Genomic DNA, 27058 nt, shown 5'->3' with positions numbered 1-27058 from the left:
ATAAGTTATTAAACAGTAAAACATTAACGTTTTAAGAAGTACAGGTACATTGAGCACTACTGGAGTGGTTGGGTAAACTACATTTTAAAGACTGTGTAACACAACAGGTAAGTAACTAACAGCAGCTAAAATGTATATGGATCATCTCTCGGTAGTAGATCCCTTTTGAAAGGCGCTACACGACGGCTGTGGTATAGAAATTACATTTTCTATGTGAACGCTCAAATTTGTGCCTCTGGTAATGTGCCTTACCGGCATCACCAGCAATTAAAGAAAATTAGTTTTGTGTCCTCTGCAGTGTTAAGAGAGAAAGGCTTTGGTTTGGGATAAAAGGAAAAAAGGTGTAAAGAAAGGAAAGTTGCCTTTTTCTTTTATATAGTAGAGAGATGTGTTCGCTGACGATATGAGCGCCTTTTGGGGACAGTTGCGGTGGGTCTTGTGTAGACTGGTGAGACGTCCCCGCCATTAATCAGCTGTGATGGCACTGTCAGTCCTCCACTCTATGAGTGTCTTCATAATCCGAGCTGAGGACCTCATAATCGCATACGTGCAAAAGAAAGTGTGAATGCCTTAATATTATTTTGCCGTGGTGTAGAAAAGGGGTCCCGTGTTTGCACTTGTCTGGGCTATAGCTCAGGGGGAGGATGAAAAAAAATTAAAAGTGCTCACTTTGACTTAAGGCAGAAGCGCAGTCAGCGTCTCAAAGGCCGGCACAGCTATGCGCACGCTGGCTGCTCGACTTTTGCTGGGCAGGAGACCCCAGTTTTTGCAGACACGTTCACGATATCAAAAGTCTCAGCGCTCTTTGGAGGTCATTCATATACAGGTATATATATATATAGCAAAATACCCGCGCCTCGCAGCAGAGAAGTCGTGTGTTAAAGAAGTAATGAAAAAGAAAAGGAAACATTTTAATAATAACGTAACATGATTGACATTGTCATGAGTGTTGCTGTCATATATATGCCTGCCTAAATAAGTCACCCTCGCTTTGCTCTTACTTTTTTACCGCTCATTTAATCATGGCTAGTGGCGGGAAAAATTATAAAATGGAAGGAGGAGGATGGCTTTACCAAAACAATTATTGATGGCGAATCGATTATTCATAAAGCTTGAATTGGTGATCTGTTTTTCTGTGTTAACCTCATATTTTTTCATACTTCTTCTCAAACTAAGGTGGTGCGAGGGTAAAATGAATCGGGATGCGCTGATCAATGTAATCGGTGTACCAGGAAATCATGCATTGACAAAAGCTCCCTTTGCTTGTAATGCAAAGTGTGATTAAATGCATTATTTTTAACGTTATGGAGCACATGCATCGAAGCTTCTCAGCTGTGCTTGTGCTAAGAAAAGGAAAGATTTTAAAAATAACGTAACACGATTGTCAATGTAACCTTTTGTAAGTAGTGCCTGGAGGATTCAGTGTGGAGAAACTCTAGAGACAGCGTGTGTATTAACTTGTGGATTTTTCTGTGAGTATTTGGTGGCAGTGTGATGAAGTTGCTTCGAAAGACGGTGCTCAGCTCAGCTCACAGTGAAATGAGATGAATGGGAGGGGAGATGATGACGTGACTCCCCCACCCGCATTAACTGTCAATCCCCCACAAACACAGTCTCTCAGAATTTGCATAAGCACAGCCCTTCACCTACAATTTTAACTTAGTTACAAAGTGATCAAAACTCTCGCTTATATCCTGCGTCCTCTCATAAAACTTGTATCCCGCATTACCTGTGGGCATGTGAAACGCCAGTGGCAGCCTGTCTATGAACTTAATTTAAAGTTTAGGTTTACACCTTGCTTTCTTTCCGAAGTAGCAGCACTCATGAATATGGTTGTATATGTCACTCGCTCGCTTCTTATTGTTTCGCTGCCTTCTCAATTATATAATGCATGTTTTCTTAAGCGCTTTTTGGAGGTCTTCCTGGTTTTCTACGTACTGCGTTGACAGTCAGTTCACATGATTACGTGGGAGGCGTGATGATGTCACACGAAACTCCGCCCCCCACGTCTTTCCAGCTCAACTCCATTACAGTTAATGGAGAAAAATACCTTCCAGTTATGACCATTATGCAAAGAATTTCGAAATGAAACCTGCCCAACTTTTGCAAGTAAGCTGTAAGGAATGAGCCTGCCAAATTTCAGCCTTCTACCCACACGGGAACTTGGAGAATTAGTGATGAGTCAGTCAGTCAGTCAGTCAGTGAGTCAGTCAGTCAGTCAGTGAGGGCTTTGCCTTTTATTAGTATATATACACTGCTCACAAAAATTAAAGAAACACATTAGATACATCAGATCTCAATATGAAGTTGGATATCTATACAAATAACGACAGGGCAATGTCTTAGGAACAAAAGGATGCCAAGTCTTTTAATGGAAATAAAAGTTTTCTGCCTACAGAGGGCTCAATTGTGTAGACACCGTAAAATCAGAGTGAAATGAAGATGTGGCAGGCTAGTCCATTTTTCAAAAACTTAATTTCTGCTACTCAAAATGCTTTTCAGTATCTTGTGTGGCCCTCACGAGCTTGTATGCATGCTTGATAACGTCGGGCATGCTCCTAATGAGACGACGGATGGTGTCTTGTGGCATTTCCTCCCAGATCTGTATGAGGGCATCCCTGAGCTGTTGTACAGTCTGAGGAGCAACCTGGTGGCGCCTAATGGACCGAAACATAATGTCCCACAGATGTTCTATTGGGTTTAAGTCAGGGGATCGTGAAGGCCATTCAATTGTTTCAATTCCTTCATCCTCCAGGTACTGCCTGCATACTCTTGCCACATGAGGCCGGGCATTGTCGTGCATTAGAGGAAACCAGGACCTACTGCACCAGCGTAGGGTCTGACAATGGGTTCAAGGATTTCATCTCGATACCTTATGGCAGTCAGAGCACCATTTCCTACGCAGTAGATGTCTGTGCGTCCCTCCATGGATATGCCTCCCCAGACCATCACTGACCCACCACCAAACCTGTCATGTTGAACGACGTTGCAGGCAGCATATCGTTCTCCTTGTCTTCTCCAGACTCTTTCACGTCTATCACAGCTGCTCAGGGTGAACCTGCTCTCGTCTGTAAAAAGTACAGGGCGCCAGTGGCGGACTTGCCAATTCTGGTGTTCTTGAGCAAATGCCAGTCGAGCTCCACGGTGCTGGGCAGTGAGCACAGGGCCCACTACAGGACGTCGGGCCCTCAGGCCATCTTCATGAAGTCTGTTCCTGATTGTTTGGGTAGAGACATTCACACCAGTGGCCCTCTGGAGGTCATTCTGTAGGGCACGAGCAGTGCTCAGCCTGTTCCGCCTTGCACAAAGGAGCAGGTATCGGTCCTGCTGATGGGTTGAGGACCTTCTACGGCCCTGTCCAGCTCTCCGAGAATAACAGCCAGTCTCCTGAAATCTCCTCCATGTTCTGGAGATTGTGCTGGGAGACACATTAAACCTTCTTGCTGCAGCACGTGTGGATGTGCCATCCTGGAGAAGTTGGACAACCTGTGCAACTTCTGTAGGGTTAAGGAATCACCTCATACTGCCAGTAGAGATGATTACTCAAGCCATAACTAGCATGAGTGGAAAACAAGCCAAAAAAGATCAAGAGGGAGAAACTTGAAATGACCTCCACATGTAAAACCAGTCCTGTTTTGAGGGTTTTCTAATTGTTGCCACTTTAGTGCACCTGTCGTTAAGTCCATGAACACCAATACAGCTGAAAGTGATTAACAATGACCTCAGCTGCTTAACCAACCAGAAAATTATCAGACAGGTTTAATTGATTTCATGCCAGGCCCAATAAAAAGTGTTCCTTTAATTTTTGAGCAGTATATATATATATATATATATATATATATATATATATATATATATATATATATATATATATATATATATATATATATATATATATATATATATATATATATATATATATATATATATATATATATATATAGATATATATAGATATAGATATATAGAGAGAGAGAGAGAGAGAGAGAGAGAGAGAGTTCCGTAAAGGGAGAAAATGAGTCACATATCTTAAAATAGATTTTTATTCCTGAGCTTTCGACAGCCTGCCAGGTGTCATCATCAGAGGAAAATGATTAGACATACAGGAATCAAAGGCAATATAGAGCAAGTGGGGGGTGGAATTTGGAAGTTGTTGCTCATAAAGTCTTAATTATTATTTGAATGTTCTTTTTTTTAAGCCTGCATATGCTGGGCTCAAGTCCAAGCGTCTGTTAATGGCATTCACATTAGACAGCCACAATTCAGCCAGCTCTCTGGCACTCTTAATATTAGTCCTGAATTTTACTTTCACAGTATTCCATTTAAATGTGTGTCTGGTGGAATTTGTATGTGCATAAATCAGAGACTGTGGGTCTTTCCTTCTGATGGCATTGCAATGTTCCTGTACATGTGTTGCGAGTGTATTAGATGTTTGTCCCATGTGTACCACAGGGCAGGCATTGCATGAAATGCTGTAAACTGCATTTCTTGTCTCTGTGGTTGACTTTTTGCTTTAGGCATAGAAAAGGACAGTCCATAAAGTGTCTGCCAATTTGTGTGCTAGCTTGATCGCAGATCTGGACAGGATATGTGTTGTACTTTCTGGCACGCCACTGTAATAAGGGAGGGTGTGGTAAGTATGGTGAGGGACTGAGTTGGAATCGAGTGTTTGCTGAGGTCTGGGGTGACACCTATACAGTATAGGCATTATGAATTGAATTGCGGGTAATACTGAGTTGATGTGGCTGTAGAATTCATTCACCAGGTTATATTTTAATATGATACATATATTTTCACACACACACACATATATGTGTGTGTGTGTGTGTGTGTGTGTGTGTGTTCTCATCAACTAACAATATCAGACATCATGTGAGATATCCAGTGTTGACCAATGAGCATAAGTATCAGCCTTAAAATATGTCAAATTTACTACAAACTCTGGATTCTCAATTTGAAAAAGATATTTTGGTTCCTCACTCTGCTGTTATTGACTTAAGAAAAGTTCAATTGAACACGCATGTGGATCACCATGTCTATCCCGCTAATGGACACTCCTGTCCAATGTTAGCATCAGCTTGTCAGTTTGAAAGACTTGTTTTCTTCATGAGGATGCTATCAAAGTTGGTTTAATTTAAAAATCAAAATGCCAGCTCTGTCTGTCACTACCTATGTCCTTACATCTCTCTGTCTCTTCATCTCCACAGCCTGAAAGAATGTCATCTCACCTCTGGATGTTGTGCAGCTCTTTCTTCTATTTTATCTTCTTCACACTCAAAGCTGACTTATTTGAATCTGGCAAACAATAAACTGGAGGAATCAGGGCTTCATCTCTTATGTGAGGGCATCAGGAGTGAAAACTGCAAATTAGAGACACTTTGGTGAGTGAACCGAGTGACGAAGAGGATGGGTGCATAATGAATGACTGTTCAAAACACAGACTGAAGATGTTCATTTTAAATGAGGCCAGACTGCAGTGTAATGTGTGCATAGATGGATAGAGAGAAGGACATGAGCTGAAGACAAGAGGAGAGTTTACTTTAAATTTTTGAAACATTTCTCTCCATGTCTCATTGTCAGCCATCTTTACCCCACACTTTCATTTAAGTCCCCTAAATTTAGGTTGTGTTATGGAGCCCACTCCCCCTTCAGTGCAGACTGTTGTTTTGTTGTCACCGCTGTCCAATCTATTACTTCACTTATAACCCAGAATTCAATGGTGTTCATTCTCTCATCATATTTTAGCAGTCATGGGGATGCTATGATTCAAACCATCCAAAGATGGTGATTTGTTTATTTTTTTGCAGCGACCCCAGGAACACACCCAGCCTTGACCCCAAACTCACACACAGAGACAATAATTAACGGCTTAATGAACCAATGAATAATAAAGATAATAAAGGATACATTAATTGCATAATTAAAAGAAAAAAACAGTATTACACATAAACACATAGACAAATGCCTGTCCCAGTTCCCCAACGGCCATAATTATTTACAGTACATTCACTACACAGTAAACAGAAAACACTAACAACAAAGTCCAATACATTCCAGTAAAGCAGAAGCAGATGACAATGGAGAGAGGGATGAAAAACCCTGTGAACAGTCCTCTGAAGAAAATGTAAAGTTTTGTCCTACCAGGTTCCTGTTTGCAGTATGAAGATTTGATGAGACTGGGAGTGCTCCCTAAATGAAGACAACGCCAACCAAGATGAACCCACACTGACAAGCAGGCACAGGACAGAACGTACAATCAGATGAAACTATGATCCATGGTAGTTACTGTTGTAATCCAATGGTCTGAGTGATGAATAGAAACAAAAACAGACAGATGGTCCCTTCACCCCACCCCTTTCTGTATATTGTTGGCTCTTTTTAAAGAGCCTGTTTGATTAATCTTCTTCCCAGCAACACCTCCCCAATCTGCCTAATAGCATAATATTGCCATGACTGCTGGAAGTTGTAGGCCATTTTAAGTAGCGCTGCTAAAGCCTCTCTGAAGTTCCTCTAGAGTCACAAAAAGAAAATAAGAAATGGAAATATGGTCTACAAAGGTAGAAGAGCCTACCATGGTTATGATGCACAAAGAGCAATGCAGCTGGACTGAGGTGACAGTCAGGAAGGAGTAAGATAGGAGAGCAAAAAGACAATGACGTGAAAAAGTATTTGCCCCTATCTTGACATCCTCTATTTTTATGTATTTGTTGCAATGAATAGCTTCAGATCTTTAGGTAAAATGTATAACTAGATAAAGGAAACCAAAATAAACAGATAACACATTTTATAAACTGTTACGTAATGCATTTAAGTAATAAAGTTATCCAATACCTGTACTGCCAGTGTGAAAAGGTAATTGTTGCCTTGTTGTCACTCATTCAAACAGCTGACCCAAGTTAATTGATAATTCTGACTGAACATGGCCAGCCCTTTTGAGTCTCAATGTCACCACATACTGACCATCACCATACAAACAAAGTATCATAACAAGGTTTCGAGTAGAACATTACAGTGATCCCTCGATATATCACGCTTCGACTTTCGCGGCTTCACTCTATCGCGGATTTTAAATGTAAGTATAACTAAAGAAATCACGGATTTCTGCGGTCAATGGGTCTTTTAATTTATGGTACATGCTTCCTCATTTGGTTTGCACAGTTGATTTCATACAAGGGACGCTATTGCAAGATGGCTGAGAAGCTACCCAATCAGAGCACATATTACTTATTAAATAAAACTCTTTAATGTTATACGATCTGCTTCCCGTGCAGTGCTTCGCATACTTGAAATCCCAAACAGCACGTATTGATTTTTGATTGTTTGCTTTTCTCTGCTTCTCTCACTCTCTCTGACATTCTCTGCTCCTGACGGAGGGGGTGTGAGCAGAGAGGGTGTTCGCACACTGGCCTAGAGGATACTGACGCTCCTCTAAAAAATGCTGAAAGACTACCTTCACATTGCTGCCTTCCTTGTAGCTGCTTTGTCCGGCGGTGCCTCGCATTCTTTAAAGCCCAAACAGCCCTATTGATTTTTGATTGTTTGCTTTTCTCTCGCTCTCTCTCTCTCTCTCTGACATTCTCTGCCCCTGACACGCACTCCTTTGAAGAGGAAGATATGTTTGCATTCTTTTAATTGTGAGACGGAACTGTCATCTCTGTCTTGTCATGGAGCACAGTTTAAACATTTGACTAAAGGGTGTTATTTCATGTCTAGAGGGCTCTAATAATGTTAGAAAATGTACTTAAAAGGTCGTAAACAGGTTTTCAATGCTCTAACTGCGAAAATATTCGATTTATAAATAAAGAATCCTACTTCGCAGAAATTCATTTATCGCGGCAGAGTCTGGAACAGATTAACGGCGATAAACGAGGGTTGACTATACCTAAATCAAAGAAAATTCTATAAAGAGAGGAGAAAGAATAGGATTTTGACAATTACTAAATAGGAAATGGTTAACAAGACTAGCTGGATTTTCTAACAGCCAGGCCTCAAGTAGTGAGAACAGGTAACTGTTTCTCCAACACTGTCAATGTCAGCACTAGAGCTCCACAAGGCTGTGTACGGAGTCCCCAGTTGTACTCCCTTTACACACACAGTTGTGTGGCCAAGCACAGCGCTAACACCATTATTAATGTTGCTGATGACACAGTGGTCTTAGGACTCATTTTCAACAACGTTAAGAATGCTTATCTGGATGAGGTAGAGAACCTGGCAGTATGTTGCCAGGCTCATAACCGCTCACTGAATGCCAGCAAGACCAAAAAACTAGTGGTAGGCTTCTGGCAGAAGCAGCAGTAGATCTACAGTCCATAATCAGCATAAATTTTGATCCTGTTGGGAGGGTGAGAAGCTTGAAAATACATGGGTGCGCACATCACCGAGGACCTGACATGGACCCAGCATGTGCAAACTCAGGCCAGGAAGGCAAAACAGCGCCTTTATCACCTAAGGTGGCTAAATAAATTCAAATTGTCACCACCTAATTTAAAAAATTTTTTACACTGGGACCATTAAGAGCATCCTAACACAGAGCTGCCCATCATGTTTAGGGAACTGCTCAGTCCAAGATTGCAAAGCCCAGCAGAGAGTGGAGTGTTCAGCAGAGAGAATTTTAAAGTCAGCACTGCCCTCTCTGCAGGACATCTACACCAGGCGCTTTAGGACCAGGGCGATTAAAATAATCATGGACTCTGCCCAGCCCAGCAACAGACTGTTCCACCTGCTCAACAAAGGCAAGCGGCTGCGCAGCCTAATGGCAACAACAGAAAGACTCAAGAGGAGCTTTCACCCTCAGGCCATCAGAATCCTGAACTCTGATATGCCAAGAAACATCCGGACCTAAAACTCATAGCACACTCACTTCAACTTAATGCACAGTCCCTTTGTACTGTTTCAAATTTCAGTTTAACTTAATTTTAATATAGATTAACTTAATTTAAAATATATTTTTCTTAATTTTATTACTTATTCTATTGTATGTTTGCTTTTGTTTTGCACAATTTTGGAGCAGACCAGCTTTCCATTTCACTGCACATTGTACCTATGTGCGTGTGACAAATAAAACTCTTGAATCTTGAATCATCACCATGAGATCTGTGCTCTCCAAACAGAGAACATCCAGAACAGTGGGGAATCCTCCCAGGAAAGGCCAGCCTGCCAAAATGACCCTAAGGGCAGTCATGTCTCATTAAAGAATTCTCAGGGATCCCATCAACAATATCCAAAAGAACTGCAGGGATCTTTAGTCTCAGCATGACTCCACAATAAGGAAGAGACAGAGTTAAAACGATTCATGGTAGAGTAACAAGGTGAAAAACCTCTGTGCCCATCCCGCATTCACAAAGAAACACCTGAATAAACTCTAAAGACACATAGAATGATGAGGGAGAGTCGGCTACGGCATTACGGCCATGTTGCGCGATTACCCGAGGGTGACCCAATTCGCAGGATCCTCATTGTTGAGGACCCAAGTGGCTGGACCCGGCCAAGGGGACTCCCAAGTAACACCTGGTTGCGGCAGATACAGGGTAATTTCTGGAGGGTGGGACTGGACCACGTGTCTGCCTGGGGGGGGTTTCCAACCAGGATCACGAGCTGTTTCTTTGTGTGTTGAGTGCGGAAAAATGCATGTTCCCCAACCTGACCTGACGAGCAAATCCAAAGCATAATTCTTTGGAGCACACAGGTCCCACTATGTCTTCCGTTCAAGAGTAAGAATGAAACACGGGGATGCTAGTGTGATGGTGTGGGGATACTTTGGAAGACTTGCCATTATTAAAGGAACCATGAATTCCATGCTCTACCAAAATATTCTGAAGGGTAATGTCACATCATCTGTATTTGGCCCGAAACTGAAGCATAACTGGGTTGTACAGCAGAACAAAGACCCAAAACACAAAATGAAGTCTAATACTGAAAGTTTCAGAAGAAAATAAATTGAAGTTTTGAAGTGGACTTGAAACTGGCAGTCAGATGCTGTGGCAGGACCTGAAGCGAGCAGTTAATGCTCACAAACCTATCAATGACTGACACCAAATTATAGGAAGAGTTTAGTTATGACTATGGCTATTAAAGGTATTGCCCCAAGAGTGAAACTTCAGTGGCAAATACAGTGCCCCCCATTATGTTTGGGACAAAGACACATTTTTCCTTGTGCACCTTGTAGGATTTCATTTAAGGGGGTTTGCGTAAAAGAATGTAGAAAAGACAACATTTTTTATACACGGTAGGCTCATTTTGGGGCATAATGTTTGGACACAGCAATGACACATCTCTTAAAGTTTAGCACTTTGTCACATATCCCTCATATGCAAAGACTGCTTGAAGTCTGCGATTCACAGACATCACCATGTGCTGAGGATCTTCTCTAGTGATGCTCTGCTAAGCCGCTAATGCAGCCATCTTCAGCTCCTGCTTGTTTTGGGGGGCTTGTTCCCTTAAATTTTCTTTCCAGCATATGGAAAGCCATTCAAGAATTTTTCCAGCCTTGAAAAACTCCTATGTTGCCTCAGCAGTATGTTTCACTCATTATCTTGCTGTAGGATGAAGAGCCATTCAGTGAGTTTGGAGACATTCACTGAACTTAAGCAGATAAGAGGTTTCAATACACCTCAGAATTCACTGTGCGACTGCTGTCAGAAGTTCTGATATTGCTTTTAGTTTCTGAAGTGCACTTTTTGTGCAACAGCTCCCTTTTCCAGCTTAACTGTGTGTGCCGCCAGTTATAATGGATTTCAGATGTAGAAATGACCGACTGTCCTGTGGTTCTCAGCACTCAGTACTGGGGGGCACCTATGGCTGCAGGTTTTTGTCCCACCCGGTTTCTTAGTCAGTCAGCCATTTTTATCTTTAATTGATCCTGTTGCTTAATTAGGTGACCCGTTTATTCCTTTTATTTTGTATTTGGCAAAGCGTAGTACTGTCACATTTACACTTAAAAGAAATTGATATATTTGTATTTTTTCTGTATCTTTGTTTTAATGCACTTTTTCTGTGGAGTTTGCTTTCTTAATTGTACCTAAAGACCAACAATTAACAGTGAGCAGAGACTCTGAAAGTAGCAACTACTTCAGTGTTACCCACTTGCATGATAATTTGTAAATAATTGTCTAAAGGACCAGATATATATAAGTCTGATCACAATCTAATATATTTAGGAGGTTACCTACCTGGTAATGCTTACAGTTGGTCGGCCAGTCGGCAGATGTCCACCATGCCCACTCAGGTGCAAGAAGCAAATAGATGTATATATCTCTCTCTATATAAAATCCTATATATATATATATATATATATCCATCCATCCATCCATTTTCTAACCCGCTGAATCCGAATACAGGGTCACGGGGGTCTACTGGAGCCAATCCCAGCCAACACAGGGCACAAGGCAGGAACCAATCTTGGGCAGGGTGCCAACCCACCGCAGGACACACACAAACACACCCACACACACACCAAGCACACACTAGGGCCAATTTAGAACCGCCAATCCACCTAACCTGCATGTCTTTGGATTGTGGGAGGAAACCGGAGCACCCGGAGGAAACCCACGCAGACACGGGGAGAACATGCAAACTCCACGCAGGGAGGGCCGGGAAGCAACCCAGGTCTCCTTACTGCGAGGCAGCAGCGCTACCACTGCGCCACCGTGCCGCCCTATATATATATATATATATCCTATATATAAAATCTGTCTGTCTGTCTGCTGTCACACATGTGCGATTGGGAGGCAGCTAGAGGGCCTAAATAATAGTAGTACCATGCCAAACCAGGGGGTGGTGAGCTGCACTAACTTTCTCTCTCCGTCCTCTGCAGACTATCCATGGGAAATTCTGCTAGGTGCAGACACTATTGATGACATCACTTCCGGTCTAGAAGACGCCACTTCTGGTTGCGGCTGTGACGATGTGGGTTCTGGCTCCACGCTCCCATGGCTGTTTGGGAACCCTTGAACCCAACACCGTCGATAATGAAACCGAGTGAGCCAGTCAATGGAGGCAAATTGAGCATCTGAGCAAGGGGATGGTTGAAAGTACAAAAGTGCTTTTATTAAAACAGTCAACAAAAAAACAGTGTTCCATAAATAGTGCAGTTTCAAATTCATTAAATAAATAATCCATAAAAAGAACGTGGAGTAAAACCAATAAATAGAAAAAACACATCCTTAAAAATCGGAGGTTAAAATCTTCTCTTGGAAGCAGTTTTAAAACCAACAACAAACAAATCCGGTGTTCTTTTTGTTAGCGTCTCACCTGCTTCCTCGCTCCCTGTAACCTCCGTCTTCTTTTCCTCTCTTTTTTCCTCATCTCGTTCTTTTTTTTCATCTTTTCCCCAATCGTTTCTTTTTTCTCATTCCTCCATTTTTCCCGAACGTTTCTTACACTACCCCACAACCGACTCGCGCTTCTTTTTAAAATGACGAGGGCCACAGCAGCTGCAGCATTAGCAGCGGGACAATCATGAATGTGGGCAGTTCCTCACCTGTGCACTAGGTGAGAAACGCCCACACCCTACGGATCGTCCACGCCCACTATGGCCAACGTCCCTCGCTAAGTCCTTGAGCACAATGATTATTTATTTAAAAATGGCCTTTACTCCACGAGCTGTGGACCCATAACACCACAGCGGCGCCATGGATGGTGTCACTTCAGGTCTCGGTGACATCACTTTCGATTCGGGTCCAGATGAAGTCACTTCCTGTCATGGCCTTTAAAGCTGCCATGTTCTCAAACTAAAGTCAGTCCTGTTTTGGATTTCAAACTGAACACAATTCAAAAAATGACCCATTTGCAGCCAGGGCATATTATACAGATGGCTACCCCAAACCTTTGATGGCTCTTGGTTATCTTTGTTATTACACTGACTTTCCGCTCTTCACGAGAGAACCACTTAACGGGTTTAGATTGGGTTTTTTTCTATAATTTGCTTGAACATTCAGGTTGATTTTGTGACTTCTCTCATTGCGCTTAAGTATCATAGTTCACTTGTGGTACCGATTGATTTGCGTGAATCTGAGAGAGATGCAGCGGGCTAAGGGGAGGGGCCCTCCTCACTAATGTTCCAGCCTTGGGGTGTGTACCTTACTTCCACTTAGTTAGTGAATGATAGAACTACTTAACGGATTTAGATCAGGCTTTTTTCTAGAATTTCCTTGAACATTCTGGTTGATTTTGCGACTTCTCTCATTGCGTTAAGAACCATAGTTCGCTTGCAGGAGTGATTTATTCGCACTAATCTGAGACAGAGGCTGCGGGCTCAGAGGATGAGGAAGCATGACGTCAGGAGTAGGGATCCGGGCGCGGCCCTCCTCATTCACGCGTCAGCCTCCATTCAAATCACTCTACCTGTCGCCACGCTTCAGAGTGGTCCTTGCATCCGCTTAGCTAGCTGATACCTGTTTGTTTATTTATTTTTAAAGTTTGTCCTGCTTCACTACTATGAGGGCGGAGCTACACGGGAAAAATGAATTCTTTCACATCTAACACAAATAAATTCCTCCTTCATTCAGTAAAATATAGCATAACCACTTTGTGATTTCTGGATTGTTGTAAAAAAACAAAGAAACTGGGAAATGACGGCTTGCATAATTAAGGCAGAAGTCCAATTAACAGAAGGGATTGGATGGGAGAAAAACCTGCAGCCACACGGGGTCTTAAGGACTGATCGCTGAGTGCCACTGACCAGGCCTATCAATTCAGTTAGGAAAGGCAACAAGATCAGGAGGAAACATCTGGATGAGAGACAACAGGACAGGGAGAGAGATGGCAGGCTGTGTGGACACTGACGTGTGGAGAGGAGAAGAGGGAGAAGGAGATGATGAGGGTTTTCGAGTCACAGGGAACACAGGCGGTGGGAAACAAAAAACAGAAGAGCACCAATCGGTAGATAGTAAAACAGGAGAAACAAATGAGACAGAAAATAAAGTTTAGCATGACAGCAGATGATCACACATGCCAGTGGAAGAAAATGAAAGGCAGGAGTCAGGAAGAAGTGACATACATAATGATGGACCAAGGAGGTCTTTACAGACAGAACAGAGGGCTTAGAAGGTGTCCAGTTTTAGGTTCAAATTAAGAGAACATGGATCATCAAGCAAGACATAACCTGCACGTCTGCAGAGGACATCAAACCAAATCATCACTGGGTTTGGTCCGCTTTTTGTAAATTTTTTTGGCTTTTTTGGTTCATTTTTAATAGGTTGGGAAAAATACATACGGAGGGGTTTCCTGACCTTCAAAAGAACACCTGGACTTATGGTTTGGTCCCCCCAATGAAGGTTGCACCCGCCCGTCAAAACTCATTTTTGCCCTTGGGAACCCAATGGGATAAAACCTCTGTCATTTTTAAGCTGCTTTTTGTTACATTATCAAAAAACCGCCATAAAAGATAGTGGGCAAATTTTTTGTCAATTAAAATCAAATGGTAGCCCGCCACAAATTCATCTGAATTTTGGGGTGCACTTTAATTAACCCCGAGGGACATTTTATTAAAACCAAAAGATTGCACCTTTTTTAACAATTTTCCCGTTTATTCATTTGGGTATTCCCGGGAAATTTTTTTTTCCCTTTGGGTTTTTGTTTTAAAGGTTCCTTTTTTTACTTTATTTATTATTTTATTATTTTTTATTATTATACCTATCAGGTGATAGTTTTCACAGGCAAGGGAAAAAAAAAAAAAGCTAGGAAAACTTAAAACATTAAGTTAAGAAGTACAGGTACTTGGGCCCGGGTTTGCTTAATTTCATTTTAAAGACTGTGTGGGGAGGGCCTAAAGCCCCTTTTTTATATTCTTTTTGTAGATCCCTTTTGAAAGCTTCAACAGCGTTATAATTAATTTCTATTGACGTTCAAATTTCCTCTTAAATTCCTTCATCCCAAAAATTAGTTTTTTTCCTGCAGGCAAGGGGAAAAGGCTTTTTGGGTAGGAAAAGGTTAAGAAAGGGTTGCCTTTTCTTTATTAGAAGGAAGTAATTTAACGTATGGCTTTTGGGGGCAAACCCCTGGGCCTGTACTGGTACGCCCGGCCCTTAATCGCCATTGGACTTCATTTTTACCGGGAAAATAAAAAACAAAACCTATAATCGATATGCAGAAAGTGTGAATCCAAACAATTGCCGTGTTTAAAAGTAATTTTCACTTTCTGGGCTAAAGTATATAGCAAAATCCCCGCGTCTCGCAGCGGAGAAGTAGTGTGTTAAAGAAGTAATGAAAAAGAAAAGGAAACATTTTAATAATAACGTAACATGATTGAACTTGTCATGAGTGTTGCTGTCATATATATGCCTGCCTAAATAAGTCACCCTCGCTTTGCTCTTACTTTATTTACCGTTCATTTAATCATGGCTATTGGCGGAAAAATTATAAAATGGAAGGAGGATGGCTTTACCAAAACAATTATTGATGGCGAATCGATTATTCATAAAGCTTGAATTGGTGATCTGTTTTTCTGTGTTAACCTCATATTTTTTCAGACTTCTTCTCAAACTAAGGTGGTGCGAGGGTAAAATGAATCGGGATGTGCTGATCAATGTAATCTGCTTGTAATGCAAAGTGTGATTAAATGCATTATTTTTTAACGCGTTATGGAGCACATGCATCGAAGCTTCTCAGCTGTGCTTGTGCTAAGAAAAGGAAAGATTTTAAAAATAACGTAACACGATTGTCAATGTAACCTTTTGTAAGTAGTGCCTGGAGGATTCAGTGTGGAGAAACTCTATAGAGACAGCGTGTGTATTAACTTGTGGAATTTCAGCCTTCTACCTACACGGGAAGTTGGAGAATTAGTGATGAGTGAGTGAGTGAGGGCTTTGCCTTTTATTAGTATACTAGCAAAATACCAAGCGCTTAGCAGCGAAGAAGTAGTGTGTTAAAGAAGCAATGAAAAAGAAAAGGAAACATTTTGAAAATAACGTAACATGATTGTCAATGTAATTGTTTTGTCACTGTTGTGAGTGATGAATGTTGTCATATATATATATATATATATATATATATATATATATATATATATATATATATATATATATATATATATTTACACACACAGACATAAACATATATATATACATATACACATATATACATACATATATATCTACATATATACACATACATATACATACACACATACATACACACACATATATACACACAAATACATATATATATATATATATACATACATACACACACACATATATAAACATATATACATATACATACATATCTACATATATACACACACAGCTATTTCAGTATCAGTGCAATACGCTGCTTGTTAAAACGGATAACTCCCGCCTACGTTGCAAGTCTGCGTGGATATTATGAACTATCGTATTTGTTCAAGTTCTATTTAAATTTTAAATAGAAGGAATTTTTATTTAGTCGACAGAAATATCTTTGGTAGGAATGGTAAAAACAGACAGGAATATTATTCGTGAATAAATCAACTCAAACCTTAAACAACTTATAATATTTTGCTCTCCATAAAAATATATCCTGTCTAAATTATACAAGTTAGAAATAAAGTAAACGTTAAAAGAACAAACATTCAAATTTCTTTACTCTTATGTAATTTTATATAAAAAATAAACTTAGATTTTAAATATCCCAAAAGATTTTGCTCTCCATAAAAATATATCCTGTCAAAATTATACAAATTCAAATATGAACATGCTGCATAACAAAACCTGGAAATATAAATAAAATGTGTTCCTTTCAGCAATAACAAATCAAATCATTCAGTTGTCTTTGCTCATATGTCATTTTAGAGCTGGACGCCTGGCATCTTTTTTGGCCACAGGTTCGTTTCTGTTTGCTGTGAGGTTCTGTGTTGTGGAGATTCTCAGGATGGATTGCAGGTGCTCATCAGTGAGGCGACTCCTGTGTGCTGTTTTGTTAGTCTTTATCACTGAGAAGAGCTTCTCACACAGATATGTGCTACCAAACATGCACAAGGTTCGAGCCGCATGTAGACGGACTTTTTTTGTTCTTCAAAGTCACCAAAGCGCCGTGCAAACTCAGTGCGCAGTGCGCTCAGTTTATCAGCAAAGTGCGTATTTGGGAACACCGTAGTGACGACTTGGTTTAACAGTACTTGGCAACAGGGAAAGTGGGGCAAGGTGCACTTGGTGCATTTGTGTCTCCCATAAAAGCAGCTTCACTTGAAATCACTTTGTGATTGTGCACGGTTAAAACGTCCGCTGAAGTGTCAGATTCTTATTTAATTATGCTGCTTTCTGTATCTTCTGCATTGCATTCAGGTTACCCTTATGTTTTATCTCATAGTGCCGTCTTAGATTAAATTCTGTAATTACAGCCACATTAGCTCCACAAATGAGACACACGGGTTCAGTAAACATATACTCAGCCTCCCATCGGTTTTTAAAGGCTCTATTTTCAGAATCAACTTTTCTCTTCAGCATCGTGTGAGCTAGCTTCACAATAACTTGTTCGGCAAGGCGGCTGAAGCGCTGCATTATGGGATCTGTAGTTTATTGTGTTACCAGCGCTTCATATACCCGGGCTTTAATAATAATAATACAGTATATAAAATGATCTCGCGGGCCGGATATAATTACACGCCGGGCCAGATGTGGCCCGCGGCCCTTGAGTTTGACACATATGGACTAAATAGAACTTGAAAAGATATATTTTTTCAAATGTGATCGCGCAATTCAGATAGAGTTGACGCGCACTACAGCCTGCATGCCTCAATGAGTCATCCTCCCCTCGCTCTTACTTTTTTACAGTTCATCTAATGAATACACTGAGTATGGCTTTACCAAAACAATCATTGATGGCGAATAAAGTATCCATTATTCGAGTATGTAGAGCAGGATATATATATATATACATATATATATATATATATATATATATATATATATATATATATATATATATATATATATATATATATATACATATATATATATATACCCGCGTATCGCAGCGGAGAAGTAGTGTGTTAAAAAGGTAGAAAAAGAAAAGGGAACATTTTAAAAATAACGTGACTGTCAATATACAGTATTTGTTTTGTGAGTGTTACTGAGTGTTGCTGTCATCAAGGATTTGATTATCATTATTTCTTTCAATCAGGTTCGTATTTGTAGGATGTGTTGTGTTCAAGTTACATTCCGTGTTTGTCAATCGTTGTAAAGATGACAGGTTTCATTCATCGATTCGTTTCTTACTGCATCAATAAACAGCTCGTCTTCTTCTTTATCTGAGACCTGACACACTGCATGCACGGGTTTTTTACACTGTCTTCCTTTAGCGGGACATTGACTTTTTCCACCGTGTGCTTTGTTTCCACAGTAGCTGCATTTATGAATATGCTTATCAGACGCTTCATATTTTTTCCTGCCTTTTCAATTGTGTAATTCGGTTTTTGTTCAGCGCTCTTTGGAACTGTTGCTTTTTATCTGTGCACTGCGTCAGTTCACGTGAGCCACTCGGTGTACTTGCATCGAAGGTTCCCAGCTGTGCTGGTGCCATCTCGTGCTATGTCCATAGCTTTATTTAATGTTACCTTATTCCTGGCATTTTAAAGTTTCTCTCTTTGTGCCAAACACCACACTGACCATCTCATCTTCCTCTCCATAAGCACAGTCCTTAACCCGTGAATATTTAGTGGGAGTTTGCTATTGGATTGCCGCTGACAGACGACCTTATATGGGCAGGCACTAAATTACAAACGCCAGCGGCAGCCTGTCTATGAACTTAATTTAAAGTGTAGGTTTACATCGTGCTTTGTTTCCGAAGTAGCAGAACTCATCAATATGGTTGTATATGTCACTCGCTCGCTTCTTATTGTTTCGCTGCCTTCTCAATTATATGTTTTCTTCAGCGCTTTTTTGAGGTCTTCCTGATTTTCTATGTGCTGCGTGATTACGTGGGAGGCGTGATGATGTCACACGAAACTCCGCCCCCACGGCGTTGAAGCTCATCTCCATTACAGTAAATGGAGAAAAACTGCTTCCAGTTATGACCATTACGTGTAGAATTTCGATATAAAACCTGCCCAACTTTGTAAGGAAGCTAGGAATGACCCTGCCAAATTTCAGCCTTCCACCCACACGGGAAGTTGGAGAATTAGTGATGAGTCAGTGAGTGAGTCAGTGAGTCAGTGAGTGAGTGAGTAATAAAAGTATCTATACTTTTATTAGTATATATATATATATATATATATATATATATATATATATATATATATATATATATATATATATATATATATATCCTATATATAAAATCTGTCTGTCTGTCTGCTGTCACACATGTGCGATTGGGAGGCAGCTAGAGGGCCTAAATAATAGTAGTACCATGCCAAACCAGGGGTGGTGAGCTGCACTAACTTTCTCTCTCCGTCCTCTGCAGACTATCCATGGGAAATTCTGCTAGGTGCAGACACTATTGATGACATCACTTCCGGTCTAGAAGACGCCACTTCTGGTTGCGGCACCATGGATGGTGTCACTTCAGGTCTCGGTGACATCACTTTCGATTCGGGTCCAGATGAAGTCACTTCCTGTCATGGCCTTTAAAGCTGCCATGTTCTCAAACTAAAGTCAGTCCTGTTTTGGATTTCAAACTGAACACAATTCAAAAAATGACCCATTTGCAGCCAGGGCATATTATACAGATGGCTACCCCAAACCTTTGATGGCTCTTGGCTATCTTTGTTATTACACTGACTTTCCGCTTTCACGAGAGAACCACTTAACGGGTTTAGATTGGGTTTTTTTCTATAATTTGCTTGAACATTCAGGTTGATTTTGTGACTTCTCTCATTGCGCTATGTATCATAGTTCACTTGTGGTACCGATTTATTTGCGTGAATCTGAGAGAGATGCAGCGGGCTAAGGGGAGGGGCCCTCCTCACTAATGTTCCAGCCTTGGGGTGTGTACCTTACTTCCACTTAGTTAGTGAATGATAGAACTACTTAACGGATTTAGATCAGGCTTTTTTCTAGAATTTCCTTGAACATTCTGGTTGATTTTGCGACTTCTGTCATTGCGTTAAGAACCATAGTTCGCTTGCAGGAGTGATTTATTCGCACTAATCTGAGACAGAGGCTGCGGGCTCAGAGGATGAGGAAGCATGACGTCAGGAGTAGGGATCCGGGCGCGGCCCTCCTCATTCACGCGTCAGCCTCCATTCAAATCACTCTACCTGTCGCCACTTTTCAGAGTGGTCCTTGCATCCGCTTAGCTAGCGATACCTGTTTGTTTATTTATTTTTAAAGTTTGTCCTGCTTCACTACTATGAGGGCGGAGCTACACGGGAAAAATGAATTCTTTCACATCTAACACAAATAAATTCCTCCTTCATTCAGTAAAATATAGCATAACCACTTTGTGATTTCTGGATTGTTGTAAAAAAACAAAGAAACTGGGAAATAACGGCTTGCATAATTAAGGCAGAAGTCCAATTAACAGAAGGGATTGGATGGGAGAAAAACCTGCAGCCACACGGGGTCTTAAGGACTGATCGCTGAGCACCACTGGTCAGGCCTATCAATTCAGTTAGGAAAGGCAACAAGATCAGGAGGAAACATCTGGATGAGAGACAACAGGACAGGGAGAGAGATGGCAGGCTGTGTGGACACTGACGTGTGGAGAGGAGAAGAGGGAGAAGGAGATGATGAGGGTTTTCGAGTCACAGGGAACACAGGCGGTGGGAAACAAAAAACAGAGGAGCACCAATCAGTAGATAGTAAAACAGGAGAAACAAATGAGACAGAAAATAAAGTTTAGCATGACAGCAGATGATCACACAAGCCAGTGGAAGAAAATGAAAGGCAGGAGTCAGGAAGAAGTGACATACATAATGATGGACCAAGGAGGTCTTTACAGACAGAACAGAGGGCTTAGAAGGTGTCCAGTTTTAGGTTCAAATTAAGAGAACATGGATCATCAAGCAAGACATAACCTGCACGTCTGCAGAGGACATCAAACCAAATCATCACTGGGTTTGGTGACAGACAGGCACAGTTATACACACATCATCTGATTTAGATGACCAGAGACAGCAGGAGGAATTCTTGGGAAGGTGACCTCGGGGGGACATGTTGCTGAGATACTCCTGCATGTGAAGTGATGCACTGCTGTGTTTGTAACTCTTTATTGTGTCTTTTCTACAGTGTGCATTCTTTCGACATGAGTGATTCGGATTACAAGCCCATATCATCACTAAAGGAGGAGCTGAACAGGTCTGGACGAGGGCTGTTTTGTTATTGAGCAGACTGATCTTGGTGTTTAAAGTGACACCCCAGTGATGGCGCCACCCTGCCTGTCAACAACTCATTTAAGCTATCCTTTGTTTTTTTTCCACCTATACTCTGAGGATGATAAACTGTCAATGTTTTCTCAACGCTCTGTGCTTCTTGTTTACACTATAATGAACTTCCGTAAGCCTGAACCCATGAGAGCAGTAGTAGGAGCAAATACTGTACACCTAGAAAGTCCCAATATGTGGGTGCTGGGGGGCCACAACCTGGAATCATCATAGAATTGGACGTGACACCGAAGTAATCCCCAGACAGGACACTGCTAGTGGAAATGTCCCAAAAGCTGCTATTGATGTTGTTTGAACTCATGTCTCCACCCCCTGTTTACTGTCTACATTTGGATACAATTCATGACCACTCTTTGTCCCTGCATTTTTGTGACGCATAAACACGCACAAGTCTCTTTTTCTCATCTTCTTATTTTTCATTCGCTGGTCTCTACTTCCCTGTTGTTTTGACTTCTATTCTCAGTAGGATGCAGTGTCTTCATAGACAAGAAATAAGAGCAAAATCAAAAGACGAGGAGACCTTAGACAAAGTTGTACAGAAGACTGTGACAGACTGGCGCCTCGTCCGTGGCCCAGCCCTTCAATGTACATTCTTAAGAGTACATGTTTTGTTTTGGTAGGGGCCTAGTGTGACCCTCTTCCTCTTTATAATCTTTATTTTGTAGACTTTAATGGAAAGCTTCAAACCCCATGCGCTTACCACACTGTCAGGATTGACTACTAATGTTGTTGAGGACTTCCTACCCTTTTATCATTCTATAACCCCAAACAATTAGATGGAGCACCAGAACAGGCAGGAGAAAAGTCACACATTTATATATGTCGCAGCATACAGCCAGGGCCCTTACGCGGCCGGGATGCCCTGATTATGGAAGGACCACACAGGGTGAAGTTTGTATACTGTAAGCAGCATTGGCACAGTGCAGAAACCCACCTGGCACAAATGTACTGGAGTACCTGGTCATAGTCAGACCATTGGACTTCATTTGTTTAGACAGCAAAAGGAAAAAAAAAAATAAAAAAATCACACACCATCCTCTCAGAATCATCACTGTTACTGAGCTGAGCCACCTCCAAACCTCAATTGCCAATTTACAAATCCGTTAATTTCACTTTAACAAATGAGTGACTGAATAGCCCAAAGGTATCACAGACTCTTGTTTTTGTGCCCACTAGAAGGTATTGTTACTTGTGTTCTTTGTATAAGGGGTGGCTCTAAAATTTAGTGCTGCTGCATAGCAGCCCTAGGCTCTGTAAAAACCTGGGAAAGACTGAAGGACACCTACGGCTGGTCCCCCAGCAGAGGAACATTAGAACACTCGAGATGAGAACAGGCCAATCAGCCCAACAAAGCTCACCAGTCCTATCCACTTATTTCTTCTAAAAAAACATCAAGTCGAGTTTTGAAAGTCCCTAACGTCTTACTGTCTACCACACTACTTGGTAGCTTATTCCAAGTGTCTATCGTTCTTTGTGTAAAGAAAAACTTCCTAATGTTTGTGCGAAATTTACCCTTAACAAGTTTCCAACTGTGTCCCCGTGTTCTTGATGAACTCATTTTAAAATACCAGTCTCGATCCACTGGACTAATTCCCTTCAGAATTTTAAACACTTCAGTCATGTCACCTCTTAATCTTCTTTGCTTAAACTGTAAAGGCTCAGCTCTTTTAATCTTTCCTCATAATTCAACCCCTGTAGTCCTGGAATCAGCCTAGTCGCTCTTCTCTGGACCTTTTCTAGTGCTGCTATGTCCTTTTTGTAGCCTGGAGACCAAAACTGCACCCAGTACTCCAGATGAGGCCTCACCAGTGTGTTATAAAGCTTGAGCATAACCTCCTGTGACTTGTACTCCACAGATCGTGCTATATAACCTGACATTCTGTTAGCCTTCTTAATGGCTTCTGAACACTGTTGGGAAGTTGATAGCTTAGAGTCCACAATGTCTCCTAAATCCTTCTCATAAGGTGTACTCTTGATTTTCTGACCTCCCATTGTGTATTCAAACCTAATACTTTTACTTCCTATGTGTAATACTTTACATTTACTGACATTAAAGTTCATCTGCCACAAATCTGCCAAAGCATGTATGCTATCCAAGTCCTTCTGTAATGATATAACGAATTCTAAATTATCTGCTAATCCACCTATCTTGGTATCATCTGCAAATTTAACCAGCTTGTTACTTATATTCATATCCATCCATCCATTATCCAACCCGCTTAATCCTAAATACAGGGTCACGGTGGTCTGCTGGAGCCAATTCCAGCCAACACAGGGCACAAGGCAGGAAACAAACCCCGGGCAGGGCGCCAGCCCACCGCAGATATTCCTATCTAAATCATTTATATTTATTAAAAATAGCAGCGGCCCTAACACTGACCCCTGCTGGTCACCACTCTTAACATCGGCCAATTCTGATGAAATTCTTCACACCATCACCCTCTGCTTCCTGTGTCTGAGCCAATTCTGCCCCCATCTACAATCATCACCCTGAACTCCCACTTCTTTTAGTTTGATGCCCAACCTCTCATGTGGCACCTTATCAAATGAAAGTCCAGATAAATAATATCATAAGCTCCACTTTGATCGTATCCTTTTGTTGTCTCTTCATAGAATTCCAACATGTTAGTAAAACACAACCTCCCTCTTCTGAACCCATGTTGACTGTTCCTAATAACTCCTGTATTTGCCATGTGTTGCTCAATCTTATCTTTAATAATTCCTTCCATTAATTTTCTGGTGACTCTGTCTGTCTCTAGAAATTTCTCTGTAAGACTCCATTAGTTGTGTGTTAATAAATGCAAATATTTAGTGAAATAAAAGACAGGCCGTGAAGGCTGTTGTATCACATGAAGAATAATGTAAAGAAGAGAGCAGAGCTGAAAAAAAGAGGCAAATGTGAGCTAACAAGTACAGCGGTCACCAATACATTTACCTGTGAACCAAGGACTCAAGAAGAATATCAACAGCAACAGGCAATTGTGAGACTGGGACATCAAAGAACACAAAAAGAGTTAAGCGTGGAAATTGTAGTGTCTACTCATGCACACATGGATGGCCAGTGCAGAACCTAACATGCATGGCTTTGGAGATGCTGATGAGAAAGCCACACAGACAGGAAGGAGAACATGAAAACTCCACATGGGCTTTTACAAGGCTCATCTAGACAAGAAATGTGAATCCATGATGTTGGAACTATGAGAAGGAGCAAACCAAGCAACTTGCCTCATAGTGTTGCATATTTTTAAAATGCTTACTATTTACCATTCAATGATTTGTGGACTGCTTGGGTGATAATCAGAAAAGAATACTGGCTGTGTAGCCTGGGTTCAAAGTATTGTATATTTTATATTGTAGTATTACTGCTATCTAGCATCCCAATGTATATTGTGATGTCCGCCAGCTGATTCTGCAAACAGCAATGTGAGTCACACCTAAGGGGACCTGACAGTAGTTTTTTAGTTAAATGCAGTATTGAGGAATTTGCAAGAAATTCACAGCATAAGGATACAGAACCCTACCTTATAGGGCCTTATAAACTATTCACAAACATAAGGGTGATGCTTATTGTAACAATATATTAAAACCAGTCCTGTATTGACAGGTCTTTAATGCGTTGCTATTCTTGTTTACTTTTTAAATCAGGAAAATATTTTACTGAACTTACCATGTAACCACTTCATTTTGTGGATTTGAAATTTCCCTAAAAGAATTACCATATGGTGCACTCCATAAGGCTTGGGACAAAGACACATTTTTTTCTTCATTTCTTCCCCTGCTCCACAGTTTAAAATTGCAAATCACACACTTTAGATATGACTGTATAGGTGCCAATTGCAAGTCTTTCATTTACAGGGATTTGCAGTCATTTCAGTCACAGCATGCAGAAATGACAAGACTACTTCTACAGGGTCCCCCTCCATTTCAGGATACCATAATGTTAGGGATCCAGCAATGGCAGGTGGATTAAATCCATTGTCATATTTAGGACTTTGTCCTCGCATGCAATGACTGGTTGAAGTCTGCGATTCACCGGGGCCTCATGTATAACGCCATGCGTAGAACTCACACTATAAATGGTGTAAGCACAAAAGTGGGAATGTGCGTACGCACAGAAAAATCCAGATGCATAAATCTGTGCATTCGTCAGCTTCCATGCTCTTCCGCTGCATAAATCCCGATCAGCGCGAAAAGAAACGCACGTGCATGCGCCTCCTGCCCTACCCCAACTCCTCCCAGAATTAGGCCTCTTTGAATATGCAAATCAATATAAACAGCCCTTAAGTTCAGCGTTCTGTGAAAAGGCAATAGCAATAGCATGAAGGAAAATAGAATTTCAGCGAATACCAAGTGGAGGCAAGGAAAAATGTACTATTTATTAGTTTAAAGAGTGGTATAAACAACAAAAGGAAGTTGATCGAGTGACATAGCGTGTTGGAGAAACTCGAAAGCTCAAGTTCACAAAGTCGCACAGTGCCTGAAATAAAAAAGAAGTTGTCAGATATCAAAGTCGCCGTGAAAAGGCGAGTTGTAGCCCACTGTCTGAGTGTCTTATGAAAGCTTATTAGTGTAGAGAGAATAAAAAGGTACACAGTGGGAAAAAAGCACGAAATGTCAACTTTAATCTTGAAATTTCCACTTTAATCACGTAGTTTATTTTGTCATTAAAGTAGAACATCATAAACTTCACGTTAAAATTGTTTAATTTACTAGTTTCTCAAATCCCATCATAACTAAAGTAGAACGTTGAATGCTTTGTTTTGTATTTGATCTTCTATGTGCTCTATGTGTGTGAATCACTACGTGCTTCCGGGCTTTCTCTTCCTCCGACAGGGCACAGAATCCATGACATTCATAATATTATAGCTCTCTGAATAAATAAAATGCTGAGATGTATACGTGATATCATTTTCACGATGATAGGAGTTAAAGTATGTTATTAAACATGGGAACAAGGTGGCACAGTCATTGTTCGTGTCTCACGCAAGATGCTTGCTGCGCTGTGCGCAACCTTCGATGAAATAATTTAATGCAGCAGTGCGGTCTCTTTCAAAACGTACTAACCTGCAATTCCTGTCCTTACTTTTCTTTCTCCAAATTTCCAAATCGCCATACAATCAGCTCTGTAATAGACGTTAAGCAATCTGTAAGCTTAGAACGCAGATTCTTCAAAATGTTTAAGGAACATTGAAATATCTTCGTACGGTAGTACGTGTTTAATTATCCTATCCATCTATCCTTCCAGTGTCGCGTCAGCACCAGCAAGAATACAGCACGAGGCAGGAACAAGTGGCTCAGGTTGTGCAATATTATAACTGTATCAGAAGTTTACAGTGAGGTAATTGTACTTATAAGTACCGACAGTTCTACAAGGAGCACTTGATGGACTGATTGAGTGCATTTAGAGTTCTTGGGATGAAACTGTTTCTGAACCGCGAGGAAAGGTTCTGAAGTGTTTGCCATATGAGTGCAGTTCAATAGACAGCATGGCTGAGGCAGCGTGTGCTTGGTGCTGTATCCCAATAATTCTCTTTCCGAACAGCTGCTGTATAGCTAGGATTCACACTCAGATACAGTGATATAAATACTCCGAGTGGTGCAGTGAGAGTAATATGGAAAAAGATGATCCAATGTGGCAACACATAATGGGAGCAGTTGAAAGAAGAAGGTTCAGTGAGAGTAACAACGCTAAAGCAGTTATGGTACTTGAAATAGTTTGACCATTCTGTGTACCATTATATTGTTACAGGTCAATTACAA

General features: G+C 41.0%; 1 protein-coding gene across 3 annotated transcripts in view; it reads left to right on the top strand.

The window, feature by feature from the left end:
- Positions 1 to 22678, top strand: part of LOC120533245 (NACHT, LRR and PYD domains-containing protein 12-like) — a 151419-nt gene extending 128741 nt beyond the window's left edge. For all 3 annotated transcript variants that reach the window (XM_039760022.1, XM_039760020.1, XM_039760023.1), the window contains 2 exons: positions 5208 to 5381; positions 21144 to 22678. In XM_039760022.1, the coding sequence (XP_039615956.1) occupies positions 5208 to 5381; positions 21144 to 21240 (271 nt within the window). In that variant the 3' untranslated portion in view covers positions 21241 to 22678. The remainder of the gene's footprint in view (positions 1 to 5207; positions 5382 to 21143) is intronic.
- The last annotated feature ends 4380 nt before the right edge of the window (positions 22679 to 27058 follow it).

Source organism: Polypterus senegalus, chromosome 8 (assembly GCF_016835505.1).
Source record: "Polypterus senegalus isolate Bchr_013 chromosome 8, ASM1683550v1, whole genome shotgun sequence".
Classification (NCBI taxonomy): Eukaryota; Metazoa; Chordata; class Cladistia; order Polypteriformes; family Polypteridae; genus Polypterus; species Polypterus senegalus.
Note: the sequence above shows the minus strand (reverse complement) of the source record. Positions and strands in the feature narration are given on the sequence as shown.